The sequence below is a fragment of the Bombina bombina genome, chromosome 9, assembly GCF_027579735.1.
Source record: "Bombina bombina isolate aBomBom1 chromosome 9, aBomBom1.pri, whole genome shotgun sequence".
NCBI classification, from domain to species: Eukaryota; Metazoa; Chordata; class Amphibia; order Anura; family Bombinatoridae; genus Bombina; species Bombina bombina.
This window is the reverse complement of record NC_069507.1, coordinates 91,384,430-91,398,190: the sequence shown is the minus strand read 5'-3', so window position 1 is coordinate 91,398,190 and position 13,761 is coordinate 91,384,430. Positions and strand designations below refer to the sequence as shown.

The 13,761-nt window shown below is 37.4% G+C and overlaps 1 protein-coding gene across 1 annotated transcript in view; it reads right to left on the bottom strand.

Annotated features, from left to right (window-relative positions):
- Positions 1–12,043: 12,043 nt before the first annotated feature.
- The window catches only part of TMEM26 (transmembrane protein 26), a 240,667-nt gene continuing 238,949 nt past the window's right edge, over positions 12,044–13,761 (bottom strand). The window contains exon 6 of the mRNA XM_053692258.1: positions 12,044–13,020. Within this exon, the coding sequence (XP_053548233.1) occupies positions 12,593–13,020 (428 nt within the window). The 3' untranslated portion in view covers positions 12,044–12,592. The remainder of the gene's footprint in view (positions 13,021–13,761) is intronic.

The following is a 13,761-nucleotide window of genomic DNA, read 5'->3' as shown; positions in this document are numbered from 1 at the left end:
GATACTAACACTTGCACACTCCTGAGCCTAGTTCAATATGATATAAAGGAAAGAAGCTAAGTTTCATTAAATGAAATCAAAAGAAAGAGGTGCTCAGATTGATAGATTGTATACTCTCCTTTAAAAACTATTTTGTTTGGATATTTTTGCATTAAATATCTTGGGTTGTTTTTTTTTTTGGTGGGTGGGGGGCTGTTCATCTAAAGCAGTGATTGCAAACCTTGGCACTCCAGATGTTTCAGAACTACATTCCCATGATGCTCAACTGGACTTTAGAGTGCATAAGCATCATGGGAAATGAAGTTCTGAAACATCTGGAGTCCCAAGGTTCGCCATTACTAATCTAATGCTTTTAATTTTAAATTATAGTAGTGTGGCCGGATTTGACTAACACCGTGCTAGACTTGCATTAACTACTGCATTATCTAAACTATGCATAACTTTGCAATAAAGTTTGTTCATAGTATGCTTGTCTGAATAAAAACTGCTATGTAAATGTTTTAGCTCTATGCTTGTTTGCATATAAAATTGCTATAAAATGTTTGATTAAAAACTATACCAACAGTAAGAAATACATTCTTTTAGAAAGACACTTATACTTACTATGGCCTAGATTTGGAGTTTTGTCGGTAACGACCCGAAAAACTAACGCCGGCTTTTTTCTGGCCGCACCATAAAAATAACTCTGGTATCGAGAGTCCACATAAAGGCTGCGTTAGGCTCCAAAAAAGGAGCGTAGAGCATTTTTAACGCAGCTTCAACTCTCGATACCAGAGTTGCTTACGGACGCGGCCAGCCTCAAAAACGTGCTTGTGCACTATTCTCAAATAGGAAACAATGGGGCTGTTTGAGCTGAAAAAAAACCAAACACCTGCAAAAAAGCCGCGTTCAGCTCCTAACGCAGCCCCATTGTTTGCTATGCGGTAACCCTTCCTACGTCTGCACCTAACACTCTAACATGTACCCCGAGTCTAAACATCCCTAACCTTACACTTATTAACCCCTAATCTGCCGCCCCCGCTATCGCTGACCCCTGCATATTATTATTAACCCCTACTCTGCCGCTCCGTAAACCGCCGCTACTTACATTATCACTATGTACCCCTAATCTGCTGCCCCTAACACCGCCGACCCCTATATTATATTTATTAACCCCTAATCTGCCCCCCACAACGTCGCCTCCACCTGCCTACACTTCTTAACCCCTAATCTGCCGACCGGACCTGAGCGCTACTATAATAAAGTTATTAACCCCTAATCCGCCTCACTAACCCTATCATAAATAGTTTTAACCCCTAATCTGCCCTCCCTAACATCGCCAACACCTAACTTCAATTATTAACCCCTAATCTGCCGACCGAATCTCGCCGCTATTCTAATAAATGTATTAACCCCTAAAGCTAAGTCTAACCCTAATACTAACACCCCCCTAAGTTAAATATAATTTAAATCTAACGAAATTAATTATCTCTTATTAAATAAATTATTCCTATTTAAAGCTAAATACTTACCTGTAAAATAAATCCTAATATAGCTACAATATAAATTATAATTATATTATAGCTATTTTAGGATTTATATTTATTTTACAGGTAACTTTGTATTTATTTTAACCAGGTACAATAGCTATTAAATAGTTAAGAACTATTTAATAGCTAAAATAGTTAAAATAATTACAAATTTACCTGTAAAATAAATCCTAACCTAAGTTACAAATAAACCTAACACTACACTATCAATAAATTAATTAAATAAAATACCTACAATTACATACAATTAACCTAACACTACACTATCAATAAATTAATTAAATACAATTGCTACAAAGAAATACAATTAAATAAACTAGCTAAAGTACAAAAAATAAAAAAGAACTAAGTTACAAAAAATAAAAAAATATTTACAAACATAAGAAAAATATTACAACAATTTTAAACTAATTACACCTACTCTAAGCCCCCTAATAAAATAACAAAGCCCCCCAAAATAAAAAAATGCCCTACCCTATTCTAAATTACTAAAGTTCAAAGCTCTTTTACCTTACCAGCCCTGAACAGGGCCCTTTGCGGGGCATGCCCCAAGAAGTTCAGCTCTTTTGCCTGTAAAAGAAAAAATACAATACCCCCCCCAACATTACAACCCACCACCCACATACCCCTAATCTAACCCAAACCCCCCTTAAATAAACCTAACACTAAGCCCCTGAAGATCATCCTACCTTGTCTTCACCATACCAGGTTCACCGATCGGTCCAGAAGAGCTCCTCCGATGTCCTGATCCAAGCCCAAGCGGGGGGCTGAAGAGGTCCATGATCCGGCTGATCGGAACAGCCAATAGAATGCAAGCTCAATCTGATTGGCTGATCGGATCAGCCAATCGGATTGAACTTGATTCTGATTGGCTGATTCCATCAGCCAATCAGAATATTCCTACCTTAATTCCGATTGGCTGATAGAATCCTATCAGCCAATCGGAATTTGAGGGACGCCATCTTGGATGACGTCATTTAAAGGAACTGTCATTCGTCGTTCAGTCGTCGGCCAGGATGGATGTTCCACGGTGGAGGTCTTCAGGATGGATGCCGCTTGGATGAAGACTTCAATCGGATGGAAGACCTCTTCTGGCCCGCTTGGATGAAGACTTCAGCCGGATCATGGACCTCTTCAGCCCCCCGCTTGGGCTTGGATCAGGACATCGGAGGAGCTCTTCTGGACCGATCGGTGAACCTGGTATGGTGAAGACAAGGTAGGATGATCTTCAGGGGCTTAGTGTTAGGTTTATTTAAGGGGGGTTTGGGTTAGATTAGGGGTATGTGGGTGGTGGGTTGTAATGTTGGGGGGGGGGTATTGTATTTTTTCTTTTACAGGCAAAAGAGCTGAACTTCTTGGGGCATGCCCCGCAAAGGGCCCTGTTCAGGGCTGGTAAGGTAAAAGAGCTTTGAACTTTAGTAATTTAGAATAGGGTAGGGCATTTTTTTATTTTGGGGGGCTTTGTTATTTTATTAGGGGGCTTAGAGTAGGTGTAATTAGTTTAAAATTGTTGTAATATTTTTCTTATGTTTGTAAATATTTTTTTATTTTTTGTAAATTAGTTCTTTTTTATTTTTTTGTACTTTAGCTAGTTTATTTAATTGTATTTCTTCGTAGCAATTGTATTTAATTAATTTATTGATAGTGTAGTGTTAGGTTAATTGTAGGTAATTGTAGGTAGTTTATTTAATTAATTTATTGATAGTGTAGTGTTAGGTTTATTTGTAACTTAGGTTAGGATTTATTTTACAGGTAAATTTGTAATTATTTTAACTATTTTAGCTATTAAATAGTTCTTAACTATTTAATAGCTATTGTACCTGGTTAAAATAAATACAAAGTTACCTGTAAAATAAATATAAATCCTAAAATAGCTATAATATAATTATAATTTATATTGTAGCTATATTAGGATTTATTTTACAGGTAAGTATTTAGCTTTAAATAGGAATAATTTATTTAATAAGAGATAATTAATTTCGTTAGATTTAAATTATATTTAACTTAGGGGGGTGTTAGTATTAGGGTTAGGCTTAGCTTTAGGGGTTAATACATTTATTAGAATAGCGGCGAGATTCGGTCGGCAGATTAGGGGTTAATAATTGAAGTTAGGTGTTGGCGATGTTAGGGAGGGCAGATTAGGGGTTAAAACTATTTATGATAGGGTTAGTGAGGCGGATTAGGGGTTAATAACTTTATTATAGTAGCGCTCAGGTCCGGTTGGCAGATTAGGGGTTAAGAAGTGTAGGCAGGTGGAGGCGACTTTGTGGGGGGCAGATTAGGGGTTAATAAATATAATATAGGGGTCGGCGGTGTTAGGGGCAGCAGATTAGGGGTACATAAGGATAACGTAGGTGGCGGCGCTTTGCGGTCGGCAGATTAGGGGTTAATAAGTGTAGGCAGGTGGAGGCGACGTTGAGGGGGGCAGATTAGGGGTTAATAAATATAATACAGGGGTCGGCGGTGTTAGGGGCAGCAGATTAGGGGTACATAAGAATAACGTAGGTGGCGGTCGGCAGATTAGGGGTTAAAAATCTTTTTTTCGAGTGTCGGCGATGTGGGGGGACCTCGGTTTAGGGGTACATAGGTAGTTTATGGGTGTTAGTGTACTTTAGAGTACAGTAGTTAAGAGCTTTATAAACCGGCGTTAGCCCAGAAAGCTCTTAACTACTGACTTTTTTCCTGCGGCTGGAGTTTTGCCGTTAGATGTCTAACGCTCACTTCAGAAACGACTCTAAATACCGGAGTTAGAGAAATCCCATTGAAAAGATAGGATACGCAATTGACGTAAGGGGATCTGCGGTATGGAAAAGTCGCGGCTGGAAAGTGAGCGTTAGACCCTATTTTGAGTGACTCCAAATACCGGCCGTAGCCTAAAACCAGCGTTAGGAGCCTCTAACGCTGGTTTTCACGGCTAACGCCAAACTCTAAATCTAGGCCTATATAAATAAATAATCCTGTAAATAAAGGATCTGTAAAATCTTTTCATATGATTATCCTGTAGATAAAGGATATATTCTTTCATATATTTATCCTGCAATATTCAAATATATGTTTAAATAAAGTTCTTCTACAATATATAAGATGTATAACTATGTTTAGTGGCATTAAAATACTAACAAATGATGTTATATGATTTTTTGTACTGAAACTAAAATGAAGGATTATTCAACCTTGTATTAGAAAATCCTAAAATGGATGCTCACTATAATTATTCAAGTGAGTATGCTTAAGCTTGTATAACAGATTTTCAAGTCCACGTTCCTGATGTACAAAACTGTTGATGCTAGAAAAAGTTAGACAAGTTTTGTAGATGTTATAATGATGCCAAAAATACATATAAAAAGAAAACAATAAATGATGACGTCATCCAAAACACTATAAATACACCTTGTTGTAAACATGAGGCAGGTGACTCTGACAGGATGTTATAGAGCATCTCGAAGGATAGGACTTGGTTGCTGAAAGTCATTTCGAGTGGTATGTATCTCACTGACGAGGCTCACAATAGGCCGAAAAAGTCTGGGGTTTTGCTGTTTCTCTCGTTAAGAGAGGGATTGCCTGGTATTTCAGGACTGGACTGGACTGTGAAGTCAGGATCAGACTGAAAGGCACATGTTGAGCAAAAATATGCTTCTTCTTGGGTGGTAACTAGTAACTAGCCATAGAACAAGCTATTATACTATTGTTCGTTCCCAGGTTGAGCGCTTCTCTCTTTTTATTTATGCAATGTAAAGGAAGCCAGATAGATGATTTTCCATAGACACATTTAAAAACTGGAGTATCGAGTTAGTTTGCAGACAGTATCACAGGAGCAGTATCAAGGCAGTGTGAAAAGTCTATTGCATTAGCAGAGGGCGTGTATACACAGGAGCCAGATAGAAAGAATCCGGAGAGGACATTACATCTTAACATGCATTTAGAATAATTGTGAGCCACATAAACTGGTTAAGATACTTGCGGTTACGGTCTGTATGTAATCCAGATAACAGCTGAGGGAGCAGCATAATAGAGGGAGTTGAGATGTTCCGGCTGTGAGTCAGATCAGAAGTCTGCCTGAGAAGTGGAATGTGACAGGCTGCAAGTTCCGGTGATCCGGAACAGAGAGAGCAGGTTGAGCGCTTCTCTGTTTTTATTTATGCAAATATTGGATACAATAGATTGGATAGTCCCACAATAGGTACTAACACAAACAAAGGGGATAATTCCACTAGAATCTCCTTTGTCAGTACATACAATACCATAAGTAATAAAACCTTTAACATCATAAAAAAGAATTGGTTTCTGTTAAAAGAAGCCTGTCCTGAGATTCAGGAGTTTGACCATTACCCAAGGGCAGCATACCGCAAAGGTAATACCATGGGCAGAAGATTAGTACATGCTCATTAGACAGTAACCACCAGGGGATGCTACAAAAAGTTTTTTGATACAGCAAAAAATGGGACATATTCGTGCCTTGGATGCGCTCAATGTAATAGCATCATCAAGGGAGGGGAAATATCACACCCCTACACAGGCAATAAATTTAAAATCCCAGGGTACTTTACATGTAATTAAACGTATGTAGTATATGCGCTTAAATGCCCATGTGGCCTATTATATATAGGCGAGACCACCCAAAAGGTCAAGTACCGCTTCTGTCAACACAAATCTAATATTAAAAATGAAAAAACATCCCATCTTCCTGTGCCCTCCCATTTTCTGGAAAAAGGCCACCAGGCCAATCAATTAAGATTCATGGTCATTGACCATGCCAGAAAAAAGCCAAGAGGGGGAGACAGGATGAAGGATTTGTTGTATAGAGAAGCTAAATGGATTTGGACATTAGACACCATGTCACCTAGGGGCCTTAATATGGAGTTTGATTTAATGCCCCTCATATAAAGATGTCCCTTGAAAATAATGTATGTACATTGATAGTCTAACATTATAGGTACCCTATAAGTGCATGCTCTTTCCTCTGTATCTTGTTGCTTTTAATTCTCTGTAAAGTTTTGAATGCCCTCTTTTTACTATGGTCAGTTAGAGGTTAATAAGTAGATTTGTACCTTTAAGTAATTCTGATAAATTATGTGTGATGTCATTTTTAGCACACGCCCCCGGGAGGCCTGTGGATTGTTCCCTCATTAATTGCCTTGTATATAAATTTGTGTTAACATTTTATTATATGTTAGCTTGAGAAAGGGGCAGGAGGCCCCGAAATGTTGCTCTAATAAACGTGTTTCCTTTTTATGAGAGTGCTACCTTCTTCACTTCCTTTCATTATTACTATTGTACCTTGGAGGGGAGTCCCTGAGGGTTTGAGCACCTACTTTTTGGAAACTTATTGGCGATTTCCTTGGTGTGCTGATCTGAACTGTGCTTTATCAAAGGTAAAGGATGTGACAGTTTGTTTGTGAGAATGTTTGAGGCCTAGTTCTAAGTGGTCTGTTCAAAATTAACCAACCAAGCCAATAGATTTTAAGAATTTCTAAAGAAAGCAATCATATTATATGGGGAATAACTAAGGTTAATATTTTTTTCATATAATATAAAGAGACAGCCATTTTTTTATATTCTACTTTCTCTGAAATATGTATGTGGCCAAGGGTCTCAGCATTGCATATTTAGGGCCTGATTCTCAAAACTTTACCAGCATAGAGTGAAGTAATCTTTCAGACCTTGTTAAATACTTTTACAAAAGGAATTCCCAGCAAGATTTGAGCTGCTAATAAAAATATATTAATTAATCTCACTGGAATGCAGAATCTCACAGGGGGGAGAGGGGTTAGCTGAGGAGCACCTGAAACGGATTATATTTATTTTTTTATACAAAAACCAAAATAAATTACAGTGTTCAGTGTATTTCAACTTGTATTCAATTCTAATTTTGCATGTTTCAATCATTATTTTATAAGTGCAATAAAATTTGTGTATTTTGAGACAAAATTACCAGCATACCGTTCATGAGATAAATCAATGAGAGCTGGGGTAAAATTAGAAAATACAAAAAAACAAAATTCAGATTTGAATGACCAAGGAACGCCTCTGTACAGCCCACTCACTGAGCACAATTTATTTTGTACATCAAATGTGATTTTTACTTTGTATTCAAATTGAATTTTTTATATAAACTTAAAAAACTATTTTTATTTTATGTTTAATTATGTTTTACTTTGTATTTTAAATACAATTCTTACTCTGTACTTCAAAATTACAATTTCTTTGTACACATATTTTATGTATGCAATATACAGGTCTATAAAATCTAAATGTACTTAAACTAAGCATTATTTAATGCATGTCTCTTATTCACATGCAGAAATAGAGAGAATACCCCTTAGTGAGGTAGCTCTCAAGGTAAAAGCTGCATTTTTAGAACCCCTTTTCAATATTGATGGATCTTTTTAGAGAATCTTGCCAGATTGCTGACTATTTGACAGTCAGGACATTAGTTAGTTACATTTTTAAAAGGTAGGCCTATTTCAAAAATGTTTTATATACACATTTGAAGTTGTTGGGTTTTTAAGTTGTTGGGTTTTTAAATTGTGTTTATACTTTTAATAATTACAGTAAAGAAAGTACAAAGCATAGTTATTTATATATTTTTATTTTAAAACATTTCAGCTACACAATTATTGACATATATTTTAATTGTTCTATTATTTTTAATAGAAAAAAATGGAACCATATTCTTCACACTCTCCTATGCTGTCATTCAGTATCATCGTGTGTTTCCTTAATACACACAGTAATTATCTTTGGCATTGACAAAACTAGAGAAATTGAATATATATTTTATTACCTCTTGAGAGAATTTCAAACACAAAGGCCTAGATTTAGAGTTCGGCGGTAGCCGTCAAAACCAGCGTTAGAGGCTCCTAACGCTGGTTTTGGCCGCCCGCTGGTATTTGGAGTCAGTGATTAAAGGGTCTAACGCTCACTTTACAGCCGCGACTTTTCCATACCGCAGATCCCCCTACGCCATTTGCGTAGCCTATCTTTTCAATGGGATCTTTCTAACGCCGGTATTTAGAGTCGTTTCTGCAGTGAGCGTTAGAGCTCTAACGACAAGATTCCAGCCGCCTGAAAAAAGCAGGAGTTAAGAGCTTTCTGGCTAACGCCGGTTTATAAAGCTCTTAACTACTGTACCCTAAAGTACACTAACACCCATAAACTACCTATGTACCCCTAAACCGAGGTCCCCCCACATCGCCGCCACTCGATTAAAATTTTTAACCCCTAATCTGCCGACCGCCACCTACGTTATACTTATGTACCCCTAATCTGCTGCCCCTAACCCCGCCGACCCCTATATTATATTTATTAACCCCTAACTTGCCCCACACAACGTCGCCGCAAGCTACTTAAAATAATTAACCCCTAATCTTCCAACCGCAAATCGCCGCCACCTACGTTATCCCTATGTACCCCTAATCTTCTGCCCCTAACATCGCCGACCCCTATGTTATATTTATTAACCCCTAATCTGCCCCCCACAACGTCGCCGACACCTACCTACACTTATTAACCCCTAATCTGCCGAGCGGACCTGAGCGCTACTATAATAAAGTTATTAACCCCTAATCCGCCTCACTAACCCTATCATAAATAGTATTAACCCCTAATCTGCCCTCCCTAACATCGCCGACACCTACCTTCAATTATTAACCCCTAATCTGCCGACCGGAGCTCACCGCTATTCTAATAAATGTATTAACCCCTAAAGCTAAGTCTAACCCTAACACTAACACCCCCCTAAGTTAAATATAATTTTAATCTAACGAAATAAATTAACTCTTATTAAATAAATTAATCCTATTTAAAGCTAAATACTTACCTGTAAAATAAATCCTAATATAGCTACAATATAAATTACATTTATATTATAGCTATTTTAGGATTAATATTTATTTTACAGGTAACTTTGTATTTATTTTAACCAGGTACAATAGCTATTAAATAGTTAAGAACTATTTAATAGTTACCTAGTTAAAATAATTACAAATTTACCTGTAAAATAAATCCTAACCTAAGATATAATTAAACCTAACACTACCCTATCAATAAAATAATTAAATAAACTACCTACAATTACCTACAATTAACCTAACACTACACTATCAATAAATTAATTAAACACAATTGCTACAAATAAATACAATTAAATAAACTATCTAAAGTACAAAAAATAAAAAAGAACTAAGTTACAGAAAATAAAAAAATATTTACAAACATAAGAAAAATATTACAACAATTTTAAACTAATTACACCTACTCTAAGCCCCCTAATAAAATAACAAAGACCCCCAAAATAAAAAATTCCCTACCCTATTCTAAAATACAAAAATTACAAGCTCTTTTACCTTACCAGCCCTGAACAGGGCCCTTTGCGGGGCATGCCCCAAGAATTTCAGCTCTTTTGCCTGTAAAAAAAAACATACAATACCCCCCCCCCAACATTACAACCCACCACCCACATACCCCTAATCTAACCCAAACCCCCCTTAAATAAACCTAACACTAAGCCCCTGATGATCTTCCTACCTTGTCTTCACCATGCCAGGTTCACCGATCCGTCCTGGCTCCAAGATCTTCATCCAACCCAAGCGGGGTTGGCGATCCATAATCCGGTGCTCCAAAGTATTCCTCCTATACGGCAAGAAGAGGACATCCGGACCGGCAAACATCTTCTCCAAGCGGCATCTTCTATGTTCTTCCATCCGATGACGACCGGCTCCATCTTGAAGACCTCCAGCGCGGATCCATCCTCTTCTTCCGACGACTAGACGACGAATGACGGTTCCTTTAAGGGACGTCATCCAAGATGGCGTCCCTCGAATTCCGATTGGCTGATAGGATTCTATCAGCCAATCGGAATTAAGGTAGGAATTTTCTGATTGGCTGATGGAATCAGCCAATCAGAATCAAGTTCAATCCGATTGGCTGATCCAATCAGCCAATCAGATTGAGCTCGCATTCTATTGGCTGTTCCGATCAGCCAATACAATGCGAGCTCAATCTGATTGGCTGATTGGATCAGCCAATCGGATTGAACTTGATTCTGATTGGCTGATTCCATCAGCCAATCAGAAAATTCCTACCTTAATTCCGATTGGCTGATAGAATCCTATCAGCCAATCGGAATTCGAGGGACGCCATCTTGGATGACGTCCCTTAAAGGAACCGTCATTCGTCGTCTAGTCGTCGGAAGAAGAGGATGGATCCGCGCTGGAGGTCTTCAAGATGGAGCCGGTCGTCATCGGATGGAAGAACATAGAAGATGCCGCTTGGAGAAGATGTTTGCCGGTCCGGATGTCCTCTTCTTGCCGGATAGGAGGAAGACTTTGGAGCACCGGATTATGGATCGCCAACCCCCGCTTGGGTTGGATGAAGATCTTGGAGCCAGGACGGATCGGTGAACCTGGCATGGTGAAGACAAGGTAGGAAGATCATCAGGGGCTTAGTGTTAGGTTTATTTAAGGGGGGTTTGGGTTAGATTAGGGGTATGTGGGTGGTGGGTTGTAATGTTGGGGGGGGGGTATTGTATGTTTTTTTTTACAGGCAAAAGAGCTGAAATTCTTGGGGCATGCCCCGCAAAGGGCCCTGTTCAGGGCTGGTAAGGTAAAAGAGCTTGTAATTTTTGTATTTTAGAATAGGGTAGGGAATTTTTTATTTTGGGGGTCTTTGTTATTTTATTAGGGGGCTTAGAGTAGGTGTAATTAGTTTAAAATTGTTGTAATATTTTTCTTATGTTTGTAAATATTTTTTTATTTTCTGTAACTTAGTTCTTTTTTATTTTTTGTACTTTAGATAGTTTATTTAATTGTATTTATTTGTAGCAATTGTGTTTAATTAATTTATTGATAGTGTAGTGTTAGGTTAATTGTAGGTAATTGTAGGTAGTTTATTTAATTATTTTATTGATAGGGTAGTGTTAGGTTTAATTATATCTTAGGTTAGGATTTATTTTACAGGTAAATTTGTAATTATTTTAACTAGGTAACTATTAAATAGTTCTTAACTATTTAATAGCTATTGTACCTGGTTAAAATAAATACAAAGTTACCTGTAAAATAAATATTAATCCTAAAATAGCTATAATATAAATGTAATTTATATTGTAGCTATATTAGGATTTATTTTACAGGTAAGTATTTAGCTTTAAATAGGAATCATTTATTTAATAAGAGTTAATTTATTTCGTTAGATAAAACTTATATTTAACTTAGGGGGGTGTTAGGGTTAGGGTTAGACTTAGCTTTAGGGGTTAATACATTTATTAGAATAGCGGTGAGCTCCGGTCGGCAGATTAGGGGTTAATAATTGAAGGTAGGTGTCGGCGATGTTAGGGAGGGCAGATTAGGGGTTAATACTATTTATGATAGGGTTAGTGAGGCGGATTAGGGGTTAATAACTTTATTATAGTAGCGCTCAGGTCCGGTCGGCAGATTAGGGGTTAATAAGTGTAGGTAGGTGTCGGCGACGTTGTGGGGGGCAGATTAGGGGTTAATAAATATAACATAGGGGTCGGCGATGTTAGGGCAGCAGATTAGGGGTACATAGGGATAACGTAGGTGGCGGCGGTTTACGGAGCGGCAGATTAGGGGTTAAAAGTGTAATGCAGGGGTCAGCGATAGCGGGGGCGGCAGATTAGGGGTTAATTAGTGTAAGGCTAGGGGTGTTTAGACTCGGGGTACATGTTAGAGTGTTAGGTGCAGACGTAGGAAGTGTTTCCCCATAGGAAACAATGGGGCTGCGTTAGGAGCTGAACGCTGCTTTTTTGCAGGTGTTAGGTTTTTTTTCAGCTCAAACAGCCCCATTATTTCCTATGGGAGAATCGTGCACGAGCACGTTTTTGAGGCCGGCCGCGTCCGTAAGCAACTCTGGTATCGAGAGTTGTATTTGCGGTAAAAATGCTCTACGCTCCTTTTTTGGAGCCTAACGCAGCATTTGTTTGAACTCTCGATACCAGAGTTAAATTTATGGTGCGGCCAGAAAAAAACCCGCGGAGCGTTAACAGCCCTTCTACCGCCAAACTCCAAATCTAGCCGAAAGACAATAATAACTAAAAGATGACATTATCAATCATTTTCTGTTAAAGATTCATCTATTGCAATAGTAGTAGTATCATATTCTGTACTTTTTGTTTCAAGATCAGCTTCACTAGTTGGTGGATTTCCAATTCCTTCACGTGATTCACAAGGGCAACAGCTTTCTGTCCCTGTAGGATTTTCTGTCTGATTTTCCAAAGAATTATAGAAGTCTATTAATATTACAATAAGACGGTAAAGTTGTAGCATAACAACTAGCATATTCTTTCCAGCGAAAAATACCAACATCTGATTGATAATTTTGAAATGAGCCATCAGAACCAGTCGACAAATAAAAAAAGGCCCATCTTGAATAAGTAGACTTATTCCTATGTTCCAAAGGTCGGCACTGTATCGACAGAGCAACAAGCAGAAACGTCTCTTTGTTTTTGAAGTTGATTGGCAGCCAACATTTTGTACTGTGAAATATAAATAAATAATGTTACGTTTAATTTAATTTTAAATACTGATTATTATTATTTTATGTATCATACAACATTTCACTATTGATTTTAAAGGTACAGTATACACCAATTTTCTTTTAACTGCATGTAATAGACACTACTATAAAGAATAATATGCACAGATACTGATCTAAACATCCCATATGGGCTATATAAATGGATCATCTACAAAACATTTATGCAAATAAACATTTTAAGTAATTTAAATCTATTTTCTTAAATGTCAGAAATAGTAAATGTTATTGATATACTCCCTGTGGACGTACAATTATTAAAGGGACTCGAAACCCCAACATTTTCTTTCTTGAATCAGATAGAGCATACAATGTTAAACAACTTTACATTGTACTTGTATGATCTAACTTCCTTTGTTCTCTTGGTATATCCTTTGTTGGATAGCAGAAAATGCACTACTGGGAACTGGTCAGCCAATGACAAGAAGTATATATATATGCAACCACCAATTAGCATCTAGCTCCCATTAGTGTTTTGATGCTCCTGAGCTTACCTAGGTATTCTTATTAATAAAGGATAGCTATCTGTCTGCTAAATTCCTGATGTTGACCATATGAAATTCTTGTAAGATACTAAGAATTCAAATTAATTATCAGTTTAATATATAAATGTACATATTGTGTGAGGCAAAGCAAACTTACTATTTTAACAACAAAGTCAAACTTTAGTGAAGGTTCTCCA